Consider the following 14478-nt stretch of genomic DNA (forward strand, 5'->3'; position numbering starts at 1 on the left):
ATAATTGCTATCTTGTGTAGGATGTCTATTGTGGTACTTATGGTTCACTGCGGTCATCCTCCACTGTATGCATTTTTTGCTGGGGATCGTCATTAGCAATGGGCCACAAGTGCAGGATCTGCTCCCCTATATATATGCACAACTGCATGTGGGTTTGAGCACGTCCTGCTTGTTTAATACCACGCCATTCTTTTCAGTTTGTATATATAGAGATTCCTGGAGGTGTATAAACTCCAATTTAAATGTGCCTGCTTTCCATCTACAGGCTACATTTAGGTGCACCTGTGAGGCCTGGGCCTTATCAGCCAGTCTTGAGTGGGACTCGCAGACTCCTCCCTCCTCCCATTGCTAGCATGGTCACATGCTGGAGGTAACTGGTGAGTTGTTTGTGAGTCGGCCTCATGCTCCTGTAATTTGCCCACTGGCTCCTGGTATTGCCCACATAGACCCAGGTAGGTGAGTGTTAGGTCCCCAAGCTACTTGAGAAACCTTGGCGCGGTGCTCGGGCTCAGACATGTCCTACACCGTAGGATATATTGGCTAATCTCTAAATTTTAAAATCAGTTTGAGGGTTTAGTAAGACCGCAGAGTGCACCTGTCCTTGCTGAGTTTGCTTTAAATAACCATCGCCAGGAGTCCTCTGATAAGTCACCATTTTTTGGTGCATATGGGTTTCATCCGCAGTTTGGGACATTCTCTGGAGAGGGCTCTTCTGGTTTACCTGATGACGAGAGATTTTCCTCGTCTTTGTCGTTTATTTGGCAAAAGATTCAGGGTAATTTGAAGAGGATGATTGAGAGATATAAGCGTGTGGCGGATAAGAGACGTGTGCCTGGTCCGGACCTGAATGTGGGTGATCTGGTGTGGTTGTCCACAAAGAATATCAAACTGAAGGTTCCCTCCTGGAAGTTGGGTCCTAAGTTTATTGGGCCTTACAAGATCTTGTCTGTCATCAATCCCGTTGCCTTCCGACTTCCTCAGACTTGGAAGATCCATAATGTTTTTCACAAGTCCCTATTAAAACCTTATGTCCAACCCACTGTGCCCTCCTCTTTGCCTCCTCCTCCAATTATTGTTGATGTTAATCTTGAATTTCAGGTCTCTAGGATTGTGGATTCTCGCATTATCCGCGGTTCTCTCCAGTACCTCGTTCATTGGGAGGGTTATGGTCCTGAGGAGAGGATGTGGGTCCCAGTGGCGGACATTAAGGCCACTCGTCTCATTAGGGCTTTCCATAGGTCTCATCCTGAGAAGGTGTGCTCTGAGTGTCCGGAGTCCACCCGTAGAGGGAGGGTTACTGTCACCGCCACTTCTGTGAGAAGGTCTGGCAGACGTTCTTCTCTACCTCTTGTATGATGTTCTTTGTTTTGGTTTTACTTTCTCATCTCCTTTCCTTCTGCCAGGTGTCACTTATTTAGACATAATCGTCTTCCTTTATATTCCCTCCCATACTGCCTCACTTTGCGGTTTATACTACTTCCTGGATTAGGTGTTCACTGCTGGAGGCTTCGTCTGCTGTTTGCTCAGATAAGTCCTTTACTTTATTGTGTTTGCTTGCTGGCTTGATTCTAGGTGACCCTGACTCCCTCACTATTATAGGGTTTTCAGGTGTCACACAGGCTTAGGTACGTGGGCATGCAATCGTCTACCATCGAGACCCTTGTATGTGCATAGCAGTCAGGGAGAGCTGTTAGGGTTTTATAGGGCTCACCTAATAGCTCCTTAGTGTGGGATCAAGCCAGTCGCTCGTTTATTTATAAGTTCCAGCTATCTGCAAATCTCATCCATGACATTCAGCTGTCATTCCCTTAAATAGGAGTTGAGCTTCAGTGCAAATGCATGGCCGCTATACCATACACAGAGCTGTGCTGTGCTCCGTACACAGTATAATTTCTGGAGCAGTGGCTGCATGAATCAGCTAATCAGATTCAGACCCCCACCGATCTGATATTGATGACCCATCATGAATATAGCTCATCAATATCTGCAAATGCAGTGGCCTTATATGTGTAATATATAACATGTAACATGTTATGTGATGTACTAGTAATGTGATGCACGAGTATACAGTGCAGATATTGGAACATCACATTGCAGTACATATACATAATATACACAGTGGTGTAGCTATAAGGGTCTCAATTGCGACCGGGCCCCTAAGTCAGAGGGGGCCCCCTCCAGGAGAGATAGATGTGGCAGCGGGCAGCATCGTTATAGCAGCACCACCTGGCCCGGTCCGCCTGCTGAGGATGCGGCCTTACCCCCTCCCCGATCCACCCCCCCCCATCATTGGTTGCAGCGGCAGTTCCGATCGGAGTCCCAGCAGTGTAATGGCAGCCAGGACGCTACTGAAATCCTGGCTGCCATGGGCAGTTACTCTGCAGCATACTTACATGCGCTGTCGCCGCTGGGCGCTCCTCCTTCTTGTAACTTATCACAGGTCTGTGCGGCGCATTGCTATAAGCATAAGCAATGCGCCGCACAGACCTGTAAGTTACAAGAAGAAGGAGCGCCCGGCGGCCACCGCGCATGTAAGTATTCTGCTGACTAACTGACCATGGCAGCCAGGACTTCAGTAGCGTCCTGGCTGCCATGGTAACCGATCGGAGCCCCAGCATTACACTGCTGGGACTCTGATTGGAACTGCCGCTGCCACCAATGTTGGGGGGGGGGGGTTGGGGTATGGTGCACTGCCCTTAATGATTATAATACTGGGGGGGAGGGCTTGCACTGCCCACCAATGATTATAATACTGGGGGGGCGCACTGCCCACCAATGATTTTATTACTGGGGGGAGGGCTTGCACTGCCAACCAATGATTATAATACTGGGGGGGGGCGCACTGCCCACCAATGATTTTATTACCGGGGGGAGGGCGCACTGCCCACTAATGATTTTAATGCTGGGGGGGGGGGGCTTGCACTGCCCACCAGTGATTATAATACTGGAGGGGGTGCACTGCCCACCAATAATTTTAATACCGGCGAGGGCGCACTGCCCACCAATGATTTTAATACAGGGGAGGGGGCGGAGGGCGCACTGCCCACCAATGATTTTAAAACCGGGGAGGGTGCACTGCCCACCAATGATTTTAATACCAGGGAGGGTGCACTGGGGGCTGATTGAGAGGCACTGGAGGCTGATGGAGAGGCATTGACTGGGGGCTGCTGGTGAGAGGCACTGGGAGCTGATTGAGAGGCACTGGGAGCTGATTGAGAGGCACTGGGGACTGATTGAGAGGCACTGGGGACTGATTGAGAGGCACTGGGGGCTGGTGAGAGGCACTTGGGGCTAATGGAGAGGCACTGGGGGCTGGCGAGAGGCACTGGGGGATGGCGACAGGCACTGGGGGCTGGTGAGAGGCACTGGGGGCTGATGGAGAGGCTACTGGGGGCTGCTATGAGGCTACTGGGGGCTGCTATGAGGCATGGGGCTCTTATCTGAGGTCTGATTGGGGGTCATTCATATTGGGGTCTGAGCTGAGGTGTTATCTGAGGTCTTATTGGAGTCTTATTAGCATTGGGGATCTTATTGGGGCTGTTAGCTGAGGTCTGATTAACATTGGGGGTCTGATTGGTGGTCTGACCTGAGGTATAATGAAAAATATTTTTTTTCCGGAGCAGCTTGGAGAAAAAAGGCCTCACAGTCTCCCACACGCCTTCTGCCCGGCCAAGCCAGCCAGCACCCCTCAGGCCAAGCCAGCCAGCACCCCTCAGGCCAAGCCAGCCAGCACCCCTCAGGCCAAGCCTGCAAAGCACCCCTGAGGCCAAGCCTGCCAGCACCCCTGAGGCCAAGCCTGCCAGCACCCCTGAGGCCAAGCCTGCCAGCACCCCTGAGGCCAAGCCTGCCAGCACCCGTGAGGCCAAGCCTGCCAGCACCCGTGAGGCCAAGCCTGTCAGCACCCCTGAGTCTTCAGAACTGTAAGTAAATTATATATAAGGGGAGCTTATAATATGAAAGAGACAAATTATGTCTGAACAGACATACAGTATAGTGCAAATTCCAGTTTTTGTTTATGTTTTATGTTGCACTGAATTTTCTGAGGGGGGAGGGGTGGCAGTAGATCTTGAGGGAGTTCCCACACTTTTTTCTCAGGACTTGACCCCTGGAGTGGTCCCGCAGTCTGGGTGGCAGTTCTGACTAGTCCTACTTAAATACACAGACATTTAGAGTCATACATTTCCTACACTGGCACAAATGCGTTGCCAGTGACCAACTGTCTGTGCTCAGTCCTACACGTAACCGTCGTAAGTGCATGAGGACCTGCGGATGTGGCGGCGAGGTCTGAGAGGTATGTGGGGGTGGGAGATCCGGGAGGGGGCCCATAGTTTTTTTTTTGCTATGGGGCCTAGTCATTTCTAGCTACGCCCCTGAATATACAGTATATTACTTGGGCAGCATGTACCACCATCAGTCCAGGGCAGCTGAGGGCCTGGGTGGACAAGTGAGGCAGGCTGAAGCTGGGGGCCGCAGCTAGAAGGCCCCTGGCATTGACTGACAGATGATGGCCCCACTCAGCAGCCTGGCAGCAGGACACAGGAGTGAGGCAGAGCATCAGCCTAGCTCCGCACTGGCAGTTGCTGTGAAGTCAGCCGCGGCGCCCATATGCTAGGTGATGTCGCTGTGACACAGACAGCTACGTTCTGACGTTTGCCAGCCTCAAGATTAAGAGAAGACCACGTGAGTCAGTCCTTAACCACCAGCTTTCATTATAGGTCTTCCATACCTACCTATAATGGAAGCGCCCACCCCTATGATGTCATTAAATACCACGATACTTAAGAAACGATGATATCGTCATATTGCCGTTTTTTAATACTGCATTATATTGTGGATACCGGTATATTGCCCAGCACTAGCAGAACATAACTTGCATATTTCATATAATGATGACACAATTACATTTTCCACCAATCCAATAACTTTTGTGTTTCAGAGCCTCATTTTCAAATTCCGATAACATCATACAGTGGAATATACGGGTGGTACATGTTCTGTTACCCATGCCTGATATGTATATTCTGTAAAGAATCTCATGATATGTATTAGTTGTGGCTTAAAAAAAAATGTTTTTTAAGTGAACATACTTATTTACTCCCTCAAACATCTCACGTTCCAGAGAATTATTTGCATATGATGTCATAATCCCATTTTCCACCAATCCAATTGCTTGTTTCAGAGCCTAATTTGCATATTCTGATGATGTCATAAAGACATTGTCTCTTAACCGGCGCCTGATGCTGTAACCTGTGCAGTGCTGTTGTCTTCTCAGTGGGACATAGTTCTGCTCTCTTGCGTCCTTAGTGATTATTTGCTACAGGAAGCGATTTTACAAAAAATGTCTGGTTCTATCCAGACCATGTGGCTTCTACTGCTCGTAACATCTGTCTTCATCGGACAGTCTCTCTGTTGCATACCATGCGACTCCAGAGGGAAAATGGCTATGGAAGAATTCAACACCTTTATCAAAAGCCAAGTCGATGACATTGACTCAATAGAAGCCTATGTCAACATCAAGCGGTTTGCCAAAGTCACCGAGAAAAAAGTCCTGAACTACCTTGAGGATGAAGTCGGCATACTGGGTACTTATATTATTACTATTATCTCCATTTCATATAATCTATAGATAGATAGATAATTATTGTACCATTATTTTCCTTCCAGATAAATATGCTATATCCGAAATTGCGTCTGAATATAAAAAATCTGTGGACGTCATCCAGGATATAGATTTTAAGGGTAAGTACAATATTTTATACGTAGGTGGAAATTCTACTTCTCTTATTAATAGGAATTAGTGTGTTGGGGGCTCAGACTGATAGATGAGGGGATCGGACTCTCATTCTTCTCCTCTTTATATATCTTAGAGATCCAGCTTCTTCACATCATTGGACTCCATTTCCAGCGACTCAAAGAAAAGCTCAAGGTTATCGTCCAGGACTCAAACCAACGTAAGTGGAATCTTCTTCTGTCTACCATTGTACTTATCTTCTACGTGTGTGGTAGGTTGTCAGAGAGGATGTTTTCAACTTGTTTTCCTTTCCCTACAGCCTAGTGACAGGAGGGAGCGATTGTAATAAAATGTTCTATACTGGGAATTGCTATGCGTGCAGTTTTCTTTTGTATTATTGCAGGGTTATAGATAGAGCCCTCATATACAGGGGATTTCTGTTCTCTATTGTTCTCTATTAGTAATTCTGCTTTTCTTCATTTCTCACTTTTAGGGAGGTGTCCAAATAAACAAGGTGAGTTCTTCTAGATATAACACCTGCTATAATATGACATATAAATGTATTACACACACAGGCCTCTTGTAGTAATAGTAATGTAGACCCAATCAGATCACTGCTGTTATCTCCTACCCTGTACTGGACATATGAAAGCCAGCACCTGATTGGCTGCCAGGAATGTTTGCACTAGGAGCTGCTGCGTTCTATAGAGGCCCGGACCGTTCGGGGGCGGCTCAGAGATTTCTGTCAATGGAAATCTAGAAAACAAAGTGACGAACACAGAGGCACTGACATCATGTAATAATAAGGAGACCCAGAGATTAGAGGTTTCTGAGTCTGACAATGAGAACGGTCAGTAATGTCTTCTTTCTTCTCCATTCCTCAGGTGCAGACAGCTGTGGTAAGTACATTTTATACCAGATTCAGCTTCTTGTCATTATTATTATTATCTATAAGATTGGACGGTTATAACACAAGTGCATTTCCCCAGGATTAATGGTGCAAACCTACATCAACTGTCAGACCTGCGCCGAGGAGAAGGTTGTCTGCGCCGGGGGCCCTCCAAAAAATCAAGGTACAGTATAAGATTTTTATCATAGGCCAGAGTAACTAGAATTACACTATATAATGCATGCCAATGGACCTTTCCCACTAGTGTGTGTAAACTGTGGGTACTGTGCCTATTATACAGAGGTGAGCAGCACTACATAGGCACTTTACACAGCACTCGCTGACTATTATATGATGTCTCCTCTTTTCACAGACTACTTGGAGAGATGCAGCTGCCTGTGCACCTCCAACAGATGTTTCGGTAAGGTAGAAGTTTCTATTCTTATATCTACATTCATATAGTACATTAGTAAATATATAGGACCCCAAATCCTCACCGTACACTAAATATACCAGTCACTGGTATACACCAGACTTCCCAAAGCAGGAGGATATTTACATTAATATGATTCAGTCCATAAGAAGGCTAGAAGGGTGATTTGTGGCAGCCTGTACAGTATCCTGTCCATGTGCAGGTGACAGAGGGGTGATAGATACCAGCACATGACTATCATATTTATTCTAATATTATAAGTGTCTTTAATGCTCGGCTCACATTTCATTTCTTTCTTCTTTTCTCAGATCTGAAAACTGGACGGTCCTGCTCTCCATGTAAAGATCACAAGTCTCACCTGGCAGAGACTGTAAACTGTGGAGGTGAGGAGATAGCAGAATATAACCAGTTACTATCAGTCTCCTCTATGATGGCCGTATTTCCTATTAGGTCTTATAGAAGGAGACGTGTTATTGAGACAACCCCTAAATGTAGGACAGAATATCTACACAATTACTTCTATAATATCTTCTTTCATTTTCCTGTTTTTCTAGAGATAAATATAAAAATCCCAGAATATGAAGAACTAATTCTGGACTGTACTTTTGAATGGTACGCAAGGCTGGAGGACACCTATAACAACGTGTTCACCCTGGTAAGTACAATGCAGGGTAAAATTGGGAGATTGTTCAGTTTGAGTTATACGACCATAATGTTAAGGCAGCGCTTCCCAAACGTATTCCTTTCATTACTCAAAAATCACTTAGCAGAAAGTCCTTTCATCCAATATCATCACCAGGCTGCTCAATATGGTCTAAAATCAGACTTTCTGTCATGTCAGCAAATTATCATCAGCAATTTTCTAAATTTTTGTCTTAATGATATGACTATGTAAATTACAAATATTATATTATAAATAGTTGTGATATCTGAGGCTCTGATAATTCTCCATATTTTTTCTATAGCCTCGTGAACACAATCCCAAAATCACCCGGGAGCCCTATCTTGTGATCAAGGGCGTACAGATGGGGGACTCCGGACGGTACACGTGTACCACCATCCTGGACTCTGAGGTGCCAGTGAGTAAGATCACCTATAACGTGGCAGGTAAGGACATATTATTACTGGCACTATGCTGAGCGGTAATTCTTAGATACACGGGATTCATATCTACTTGTGGGTGATAATTAGTGAGAAAGGATCTAGTTCTGAAAATCTGAATTGTCACCTATAATGTGGGGCTATTTTACATTAGTATTTGTAAGGAAAAAACCTATAATGGAAAGATTTTAGCCATTTCTGTATTTTGGAGCCACTTTTGGTTTTGACAGTGCTTCTGAGCCTCCATGATGCAGACGATTCTGATATTCTGACATATATTTCATGTTCTTTCATGTATAAGATACACTACAATGTCATTATCGTTCTCTTCATGGAATTAACTATTAATGTAATTGTTTTCTTCATTTAGTTATCAGCGAATCGGAACAGGCGACAAAAAAATACCATCCTCGCCCTACACTTCCTGATGTGCTTGACATCACAGCGCCTGAGCCGCCACTTCTAGAGGAACTACAGAACAACAATGCTTCCCTCATAGCAATATCTGTGGCCGGCTCCGTCACCATCATGCTGATCGCTGGCATATGGTAGGTAGCATCTATAAGATACTCTGTGGAACAGGCGTAGTATTTTAGATAAATATTACACATTACACAGTGTAAACTTAGTCCAGGCAGTCACTGGATGCTCCAGATTTATCACAATACTGAACGCTTCATGATAAATTTGGCGCATATTACAAGGCCAGACATGTTATAATGTCAGTGGACTGATAAGCAGCTAATGTAAGAAGAAACATTGGAGGATCTGTGCACACATTTCACTCAGAGCTGACATGTAAGTAGCAAATATCAAATAACTGATAGATTTTCTTTTTTCAGCATCTGCATGTTCTGGAGGAAAATGAAATCTAGAGAGCCTCTGGAAAAAGAGCCAGTGTGAAGGCGAACTGTCAAGCACCATCCTGTACTGCCACCTGCCAGGAAAAAAAAAAAAAATGAAAATTTTAACCCTTCCCCAAAAACAAAAAAACTTTAAAAAAAAACTTCCCTTCCCCATTTCTGCCTTCACTTTCTCTCCCTACTCCCCCTCCATGAAAAAATAAAAATATGTTTCCCAAAAAATAAAAAATTCTCTTCCCTTCCCCTTTTCTTCCCTCCCCTTTTTCCCTTAAAAATAAAAAAAATAAAAATATACAAAAAATCTTGACTGCAGCATTTCATTTCCCATTCCTTACCTGCCTATATATCACATAAGAACTACAAAGACTACAAAGACTATGGCCTCTTTCCCACGGGCGTGTGCGCCCCGTGGTCGTGCTGCGGCCCGCATAATGCGGGAGCACAGTCCGTGGGGCAGCCGCAGCGGATCGCGGACCCATTCACTTGAATGGTTCCGCGATCCGGCCGTTCCGCAAAATGATAGGACATGTTCTATCTTTTTGCGGAACGGAAGTACGGGACGAAACCCCACGGAAGCACTCCGTAGTGCTTTCATAGGGTTCTGTTCCGTGCTTCCATTCCGCACCATTCTGCATCTCCGGATTTGCGGACCCATTGAAGTGAATGGGTCCGCATCCGTGATGAGGAATGCCCACGGAAGGGCACCCGTGTATTGCGGATCCACAAATGCGAAGGGCACCCGTGTATTGCGGATCCACAAATGCGGTCTGCAATACGGCAACGGGGCGCACACGCCCGTGGGAAAGAGGCCTATATCAGAGAAAGATCAGGAGGATGGAGTCTCTTCTTGTTATTCTTAACACCAGCGCCAGTTTCAAGATCTATAGTCATATAACTTATGGTTTGACTGAGCGGAAACATGTCTTTATTAGAAAACCTTCCTAAATCTAGATGACTAACTTCAAGCACCTGGGCTCCAATGTAAAATACCTAACAGGGCCATGAACTATCATGTGTGGTGTACAGCACTGGTCTACTCATATGGGACATGTGGACCTTTTGGACCCTCTCAGATTAAAGGGCCTAGGGTGTGACCTTTGCTGGGGGAAAAAGATGTGGGATGTCGCATAGTCGAGCTCGTCTTCTTTCTTCTTCTTCTTGCAGGACCTGGCTGGAAAAGGACCTTCGGTGACGTCATCGCGCTCACCACGTGGTGAGCATGGTGACGTCAGCGCCGGTCCTGCTGAATGAAGATAGAAGAACCTTCTATCTTCATTCAGCAGGACCTGCGCTGACATCACCGCGCTCACCACGTGGTGAGCCCGATGACGTCACTGAAGGTCCTTTTCCAGCCAGGTTCTGAAAGAAGAAGAAGAAAGAAGACGAGCTCGACTATGCGATCAAGTGGATGAGGTGAGTTGCATTTTTTTTTTTTTTTAACCCCACAATGGACCTTTTACTTAGCATTCAGAATTAAAGAATGCTATTATTTTCCATTATAACATGGTTATAATGGAAAATAATAAAGTAATTGGGGTCCCTGGTAACTCATCCCTTGTCTCCTTAGCAACCATGTGTGAATGTGGATGCTTGCGATTTTCACACATCCCCGTTCATTTATAGGCGGCCTGCGATTTTTAACGCAACGCACAAGTGATGCGTGAAAATCACCGCTCATCTAAACAGCCCCATTGAAGTGAATTTAGTCCGGATTCAGTGCGGGTGCAATGTGTTCACCTCACGCATTGCACCCGCGCTGAATTCTTGCCCGTGTGAAAGGGGCCTTACTGTTTCCGATCTGCAAAAAACATATTGCATAAGGAAACCATACGGATATGTTTTGTGGAATAACGGAACAGAAGAGGACTTAAATTAGAGAAAAAAAATAGATACGGAACAACGGATCCAGGAAAAACGGACCGCAAAACAATGGTCGTGTGCATGAGCCCTAAGTCAAGTAGTGTAGTTCCTTTTCGTTTGGCGGCCCACGTGGCGTCCCATGTGTTGGTTTGCTCACTCGTTCTTTGACACAGTGCACTGTCTATTTCAGTGCACTGGTTGGGCGTCCAAGATGCACTGGTTGGGCGTCCAAGAAAATCAATATAACAATATAACAAAATAATAGCAAAGACAAGTGCACTCTGTGGTCTTACTAAACCCTCAAACTGATTTTGAAATTGAGAGATTAGCCAACATATCCTACGGTGTAGGACATGTCTGAGCCCGAGCACCGCGCCAAGGTTTCTCAAGTAGCTCGGGGACCTAACACTCACCTACCTTGGCCTATGTGGGCAATACCAGGAGCCAGTGGGCAAATTACAGGAGCATGAGGCCGACTCTCAAACAACTCACCAGTTACCTCCAGCATGTGACCATGCTAGCAATGGGAGGAGGGAGGAGTCACTCATGCTCCTGTAATTTGCCCACTGGCTCCTGGTATTGCCCACATAGGCCCAGGTAGGTAAGTGTTAGGTCCCCGAGCTACTTGAGAAACCTTGGCGCGGTGCTCGGGCTCAGACATGTCCTACACCGTAGGATATGTTGGCTAATCTCTCAATTTTAAAATCAGTTTGAGGGTTTAGTAAGACCGCCGAGTGCACCCGTCTTTGCTATTATTTTGTTATATTGTTATATTGAATATCACATCCACATAATTGCTATCTTGTGTAGGATGTCTATTGTGGTACTTGTGGTTCACTGCGGTCATCCTCCACTGTATGCATTTTTGCTGGGGATCGTCATTAGCAATGGGCCACAAGTGCAGGATCTGCTCCCCTATATATATGCACAACTGCATGTGGGTTTGAGCACGTCCTGCTTGTTTAATACCACGCCATTCTTTTCAGTTTGTATATATAGAGATTCCTGGAGGTGTATAAACTCCAATTTAAATGTGCCTGCTTTCCATCTACAGGCTACATTTAGGTGCACCTGTGAGGCCTGGGCCTTATCAGCCAGTCTTGAGTGGGACTCGCAGACTCCTCCCTCCTCCCATTGCTAGCATGGTCACATGCTGGAGGTAACTGGTGAGTTGTTTGTGAGTCGGCCTCATGCTCCTGTAATTTGCCCACTGGCTCCTGGTATTGCCCACATAGACCCAGGTAGGTGAGTGTTAGGTCCCCGAGCTACTTGAGAAACCTTGGCGCCGTGCTCGGGCTCAGAAATGTCCTACACCGTAGGATATGTTAGCTAATCTCTCAATTTTAAAATCAGTTTGAGGGTTTAGTAAGACCGCAGAGTGCACCTGTCCTTGCTGAGTTTGCTTTAAATAACCATCGCCAGAAGTCCTTTGATAAGTCACCATTTTTTGGTGCATATGGGTTTCATCCGCAGTTTGGGACATTCTCTGGAGAGGGGTCTTCTGGTTTACCTGATGAGGAGAGATTTTCCTCGTCTTTGTCGTTTATTTGGCAAAAGATTCAGGGTAATCTGAAGAGGATGACTAAGAGATATAAGCGTGTGGCGGATAAGAGACGTGTGCCTGGTCCGGACCTGAATGTGGGTGATCTGGTGTGGTTGTCCACAAAGAATATCAAACTGAAGGTTCCCTCCTGGAAGTTGGGTCCTAAGTTTATTGGGCCTTACAAGATCTTGTCCGTCGTCAATCCTGTTGCCTTCCGACTTCCTCAGACTTGGAAGATCCATAATGTTTTTCACAAGTCCCTATTAAAACCTTATGTCCAACCCACTGTACCCTCCTCTTTGCCTCCTCCTCCAATTATTGTTGATGTTAATCTTGAATTTCAGGTCTCTAGGATTGTGGATTCTCGCATTATCCGCGGTTCTCTCCAGTACCTCGTTCATTGGGAGGGTTATGGTCCTGAGGAGAGGATGTGGGTCCCAGTGGCGGACATTAAGGCCACTCGTCTCATTAGGGCTTTCCATAGGTCTCATCCTGAGAAGGTGTGCTCTGAGTGTCCGGAGTCCACCCGTAGAGGGAGGGTTACTGTCCCCGCCACTTCTGTGAGAAGGTCTGGCAGACGTTCTTCTCTACCTCTTGTATGATGTTCTTTGTTTTGGTTTCACTTTCTCATCTCCTTTCCTTCTGCTAGGTGTCACTTATTTAGACATAATCGTCTTCCTTTATATTCCCTCCCATACTGCCTCACTTTGCGGTTTATACTACTTCCTGGATTAGGTGTTCACTGCTGGAGGCTTCGTCTGCTGTTTGCTCAGATAAGTCCTTTACTTTATTGTGTTTGCTTGCTGGCTTGATTCTAGGTGACCCTGACTCCCTCACTATTATAGGGTTTTCAGGTGTCACACAGGCTTAGGTACGTGGGCATGCAATCGTCTACCATCGAGACCCTTGTATGTGCATAGCAGTCAGGGAGAGCTGTTAGGGTTTTATAGGGCTCACCTAATAGCTCCTTATTGTGGGATCAAGCCAGTCGCTCGTTTATTTATAAGTTCCAGCTATCTGCAAATCTCATCCATGACATTCAGCTGTCATTCCCTTAAATAGGAGTTGAGCTTCAGTGCAAATGCATGGCCGCTATACCATACACAGAGCTGTGCTGTGCTCCGTACACAGTATAATTTCTGGAGCAGTGGCTGCATGAATCAGCTAATCAGATTCAGACCCCCACCGATCTGATATTGATGACCCATCATGAATATAGCTCATCAATATCTGCAAATGCAGTGGCCTTATATGTGTAATATATAACATGCTATGTGATGTACTAGTAATGTGATGCACGAGTATACAGTGCAGATATTGGAACATCACATTGCAGTACATATACATAATATACACAGTGGCGTAGCTATAGGGGTCGCAATTGCGACCGGGCCCCTAAGTCAGAGGGGCCCATGGGGCCCCCTCCAGGAGAGATACATGTGGCAGCGGGCAGCATCGCTATAGCAGCGCCACTGGGCCCGGTCCGCCTGCTGAGGATGCGGCCTTACCCCCTCCCCGATCCCCCCCCATCATTGGTTGCAGCGGCAGTTCCGATCGGAGTCCCAGCAGTGTAATGGCAGCCAGGACGCTACTGAAATCCTGGCTGCCATGGCCAGTTACTCTGCAGCATAGTTACATGCGCTGTCGCCGCCGGGCGCTCCTCCTTCTTGTAACTCATCACAGGTCTGTGCGGCGCATTGCTATAAGCATAAGCAATGCGCCGCACAGACCTGTAAGTTACAAGAAGAAGGAGCGCCCGGCGGCCACCGCGCATGTAAGTATTCTGCTGACTAACTGACCATGGCAGCCAGGACTTCAGTAGCGTCCTGGCTGCCATGGTAACCGATCGTAGCCCCAGCATTACACTGCTGGGACTCCGATTGGAACTGCCGCTGCCACCAATGTTGGGGGGGGGGGTTGGGGTATGGCGCACTGCCCACAATGATTATAATACTGGGGGGGGAGGGCTTGCACTGCCCACCAATGATTATAATACTGGGGGGGCGCACTGCCCACCAATGATTTTATTACTGGGGGGAGGGCTTGCACTGCCGACCA

At 46.5% G+C, this 14478-nt stretch overlaps 1 protein-coding gene across 1 annotated transcript; it reads left to right on the forward strand.

Annotated features, from left to right (window-relative positions):
• The first annotated feature begins 5436 nt into the window (after positions 1–5436).
• On the forward strand, positions 5437–7948 carry LOC120991056. The gene is made up of 10 exons (XM_040419949.1): positions 5437–5582; positions 5665–5739; positions 5868–5951; positions 6225–6245; positions 6616–6630; positions 6721–6804; positions 6994–7041; positions 7362–7436; positions 7608–7708; positions 7895–7948. The coding sequence occupies exons 1-10, from the start codon at positions 5438–5440 to the stop codon at positions 7946–7948; spliced, it is 702 nt and encodes a 233-aa protein (XP_040275883.1). The 5' UTR covers position 5437.
• Positions 7949–14478: the final 6530 nt, after the last annotated feature.

The sequence above is a fragment of the Bufo bufo genome, chromosome 2 (genome assembly GCF_905171765.1).
Source record: "Bufo bufo chromosome 2, aBufBuf1.1, whole genome shotgun sequence".
Taxonomy (NCBI): domain Eukaryota; kingdom Metazoa; phylum Chordata; class Amphibia; order Anura; family Bufonidae; genus Bufo; species Bufo bufo.

What these genes read in the sequence shown, in the direction of transcription:
- LOC120991056 (XM_040419949.1), top strand. Translation starts at nt 5,438, where the DNA reads ATGGCTATGGAAGAATTCAACACCTTTATCAAAAGCCAAGTCGATGAC. An exon ending in CGTCCAGGACTCAAACCAAC is followed by an intron (nt 5,952 to 6,224) that starts GTAAGTGGAATC and finishes TCTCACTTTTAG; the next exon opens with GGAGGTGTCCAAATAAACAA. An exon ending in CACCTCCAACAGATGTTTCG is followed by an intron (nt 7,042 to 7,361) that starts GTAAGGTAGAAG and finishes TTCTTTTCTCAG; the next exon opens with ATCTGAAAACTGGACGGTCC.